Source organism: Rhinopithecus bieti, unplaced genomic scaffold (genome assembly GCF_001698545.2).
Source record: "Rhinopithecus bieti isolate Rb0 unplaced genomic scaffold, ASM169854v2 scaffold_14661, whole genome shotgun sequence".
In the NCBI taxonomy this organism is placed as follows: domain Eukaryota; kingdom Metazoa; phylum Chordata; class Mammalia; order Primates; family Cercopithecidae; genus Rhinopithecus; species Rhinopithecus bieti.
The window spans coordinates 4,752-8,025 of NW_016807865.1; the positions used below are offsets into that span (position 1 = coordinate 4,752).

The window sequence follows — 3,274 nt, forward strand, 5'->3', positions numbered from 1 at the left end:
TTTTAGTATGTTAATTAACCAAAAATATATAGTGGCTTGAGATACTAAAAAAAACTATGTACTCATTCCTGTAGGTAACCAAATAGGTTAAATATAATTCAGATCACAAAAGTTACCAAATGAAATAAACTCAGAAATGATTCAGAAGAAAAGAGGTTCAAAATAGCTTTAGAAATTATTCACCTGCCAATTTGGCTGAGACAGCTGGCTCTTGACATGTGTGAGACCAATTTTATTCAGTTAACCTCCTATAGCTGTCTACATTAATGATGGAAGGAAAACTGAGAACATTTCGTGGGAGTTGATTAATTTTTAAAAAGATGATAAAACTAACACAAAATGTGTATGGACACTTACATCATCTGCCCAGTAAGTGTCAGATAGAAAAATAGAGCAAAACAGTAAAGATGCAATCACCACACAGAACTTGTTCAAATGTGAAGCTGGCTTACAATTTAATGAGAGAGATTACAGCAGCAAGAATATGGGACTTGATCCATAAGCCTCTCCCCTCCTCAAAAGACTATAATGCAAGTGCGATGCTATCAACCAAACATAAGCTGGACTATGGTCTGGAAAGTGACTTTATAAAATAATACATATAGCTAGACATAAGAAAATAAATGAGTTTTCATCATATTCTGGTATGCGAAAGGATGATGAGTGAAAGCATTTTAAATAAAGCATTGTTGTCATCCTTCATTTTCAAAGATGACATTATCTGACAGGAGACCTTGTCTGAAAAGATAAATTAGGGACCGTTAGTCTTTTCTCCAGGGAGCATACACAAAGCCAGACCCTTGATTAGGAATCATTGCTCCAATCTGAAATGCCTGTTGCCATTTGCAACACTGCCTCCTAGACTCGAGGTCAGCCTTGGCTCAGGAAGATCAATTTCATTCCTGATACTGCCAGGCTAGTCTGGCATTTGCTGCGGTTTCTCAGTCATTCACAGTATTGGCTGTTCTATCTTATTATCTAAGTGTTACTGTCTAAGTGAGACTATTTGCTCAATTACAATCTAGACTAAAAGATCATGACATGAATAATCTTGTTTTAAATGCTTCGTAGGTTTTACATAACCTTACTTTTAAAAAAAGTATGAGTTTAAAAAAAACTCATTCATTTAAAAAACTTATAAGTTACATTTAACTCAGTGAAAGGCCTGAAGGTTTGTTACTGTTCCTATTAATCTCATAATTTATTAAACTGAATAAATTTTTTTAATGCATGAAACTGTTCCTTCTAACACATCACAGATAATTCAACCAGATTATCGTTTGGACTGTATATTTATAATGAAGTCAGGGTACATTGTGGCACTACAATTTGTTATTATCAGAGGTCACTTAAGTCCCTCAAGTGTTAGGTACAGATGAATTTGATTAAATAATTGTATTGTTAATCAAGCACTTGGTGATTAGTAAACTGGTGATTTTAATTGCAGCAATTTGCTTGCTCAGGACATAAAAACATAAAAGTATAGAAAATACCACAAAACTTCTGAAATTATTACTGAGTGCTCTCCTGTGCATTTTGGATGCTAAATCAGAAGAACAGGGAAAAAGTGTGTTATGGTTTAACTCAATCCAAAGAAATGTTACCAATAAAGCAGAGAAGGAAGAACAATAACTCACTTAAAATCTTGGTGATGGGAATATAAGCAATTTTTTACCTCCGCTTTGCTTATCTGCATTTAAAAAAATTTTCTTCATTGAATGTTGACTATTTTGTGTGATGGAAAATGTTATTTTAAAATAAAGAAATTTAAGACAGTGCCATGTGTATTAACACTAACCAGCTTTTTGTTATACTTGATCAAAAAACAAAACACTACCTGATTCACACAGTTCCATCAAAAACTAACCTGCTCGGTATGGCCATGATTGAGGTTATCTTTTTTACTGGACGACGCAAGTTGTACAACACTGATCTTGCTTCTCGGGCAGGGATGAATAGTTCATTTGCCTGACGATCTCAGCAAAAAGTTCATCCACCATTGATTTACTTTTTGCCGATGTCTCCATGAAAGGACAGCCCCATTCTTGAGCCAGAGCTCTGCCTTCTGAAGACATAACCTCTCTTTCTGGTTCCAGATCCACTTTATTTCCTACTAGGATTAGTGGGACTTTTTCATATCTCTTCACTCTGACAATTTGATCTCTCATTGGCTTGATATCCTATTCAAGCAATCACAAAGAGAAAGAAAAACATTATGCTGTTTGTACAACCGTAACAGAAATATTACAGTATTACAAAAAGTCATACCTCAGTGAGTATACAAAGCTGAATCCAAAATGAAATCACACCTAAACAGAGAAAACGTCATCATTTTGTCCACAGAAGTAAGAACTAGATAATTTCCACAGACCCTACCTGCTAGGTTTGTCAGGAATATAAAACATGGGTTGCACAGTAACCTTGACTCATATAATCACTTTTACCCACCCCAGTCTATACTGATTTAAAAGCAAGTTTCCAAATGATTAATCCATTTGTACATAAGGATGTTTGGCCATCTCCCTAAACCTGCCTGCTTGTCATCACTCCTTGTAACACCTGTTATCCTAGCACAGGATTGCAGCATCTATGCATTCCTAGCCATGTAGCAAGAGGGCTTGAGTGAAAGTGTTTTAAGTGGGAACAAAAATCACTCTGTAATGCCTAGAAGAAAAGAGTTACAACCAGATGGATATACTTAAATGTTTTATTTTAAACTGAATGGTATGCATTTATTCCGGTAAAATCAAACACCTTAAAATACACTTAAATTCGCTAGAAACTACTGTAACAGTTAGCAACTCCTGGGAAGGACAGTGCAAGGGGAGTCTGGGTGGGAAGAAGACAGTTTTTTGTTTTTTTGTTTTTTTTTTTGCCTGTGTTTGTTTTACTGCTTGATTGTTCCCCATGCATATTACTTTTCCAAGTAGTTACAACGAATTACAAAACATAAGAGCGTTAGCAATCCTCCAGTAGCATCAATTTTGGGAGGTGGGGGCAAGTATTGATTTAAGACAATATTATAGATTTAATTATAAAAATCATCATTTTTTTGTAATATTTCATAATTTTAAAAGTTTGCCTTAAATAGAAAATGTATGCTTAATTGGAAGTCACAGTAAGCACAGAATATTCACATGTGGGTCTACGGGAAAGCAAAGGACTGTGAAAATCTATAAAAATATAGCTATTTGATATTTACATCAATTTGGTTTGATCATGTATCAACTCAGTCTTCTAGGTCACGCTTATTTCCCGTTGTCTTTATGGAAAC

General features: G+C 34.8%; 1 protein-coding gene across 1 annotated transcript; it reads right to left on the minus strand.

Annotated features, from left to right (window-relative positions):
• Positions 1-1,867: 1,867 nt before the first annotated feature.
• On the minus strand, positions 1,868-2,180 carry LOC108536809 (ras-related protein Rap-2c; the record flags this gene model as incomplete). The annotated part of the gene is made up of 1 exon (XM_017883865.1): positions 1,868-2,180. A coding segment is annotated over one exon (279 nt), but the record flags the coding sequence as incomplete, so codon positions are not given.
• Positions 2,181-3,274: the final 1,094 nt, after the last annotated feature.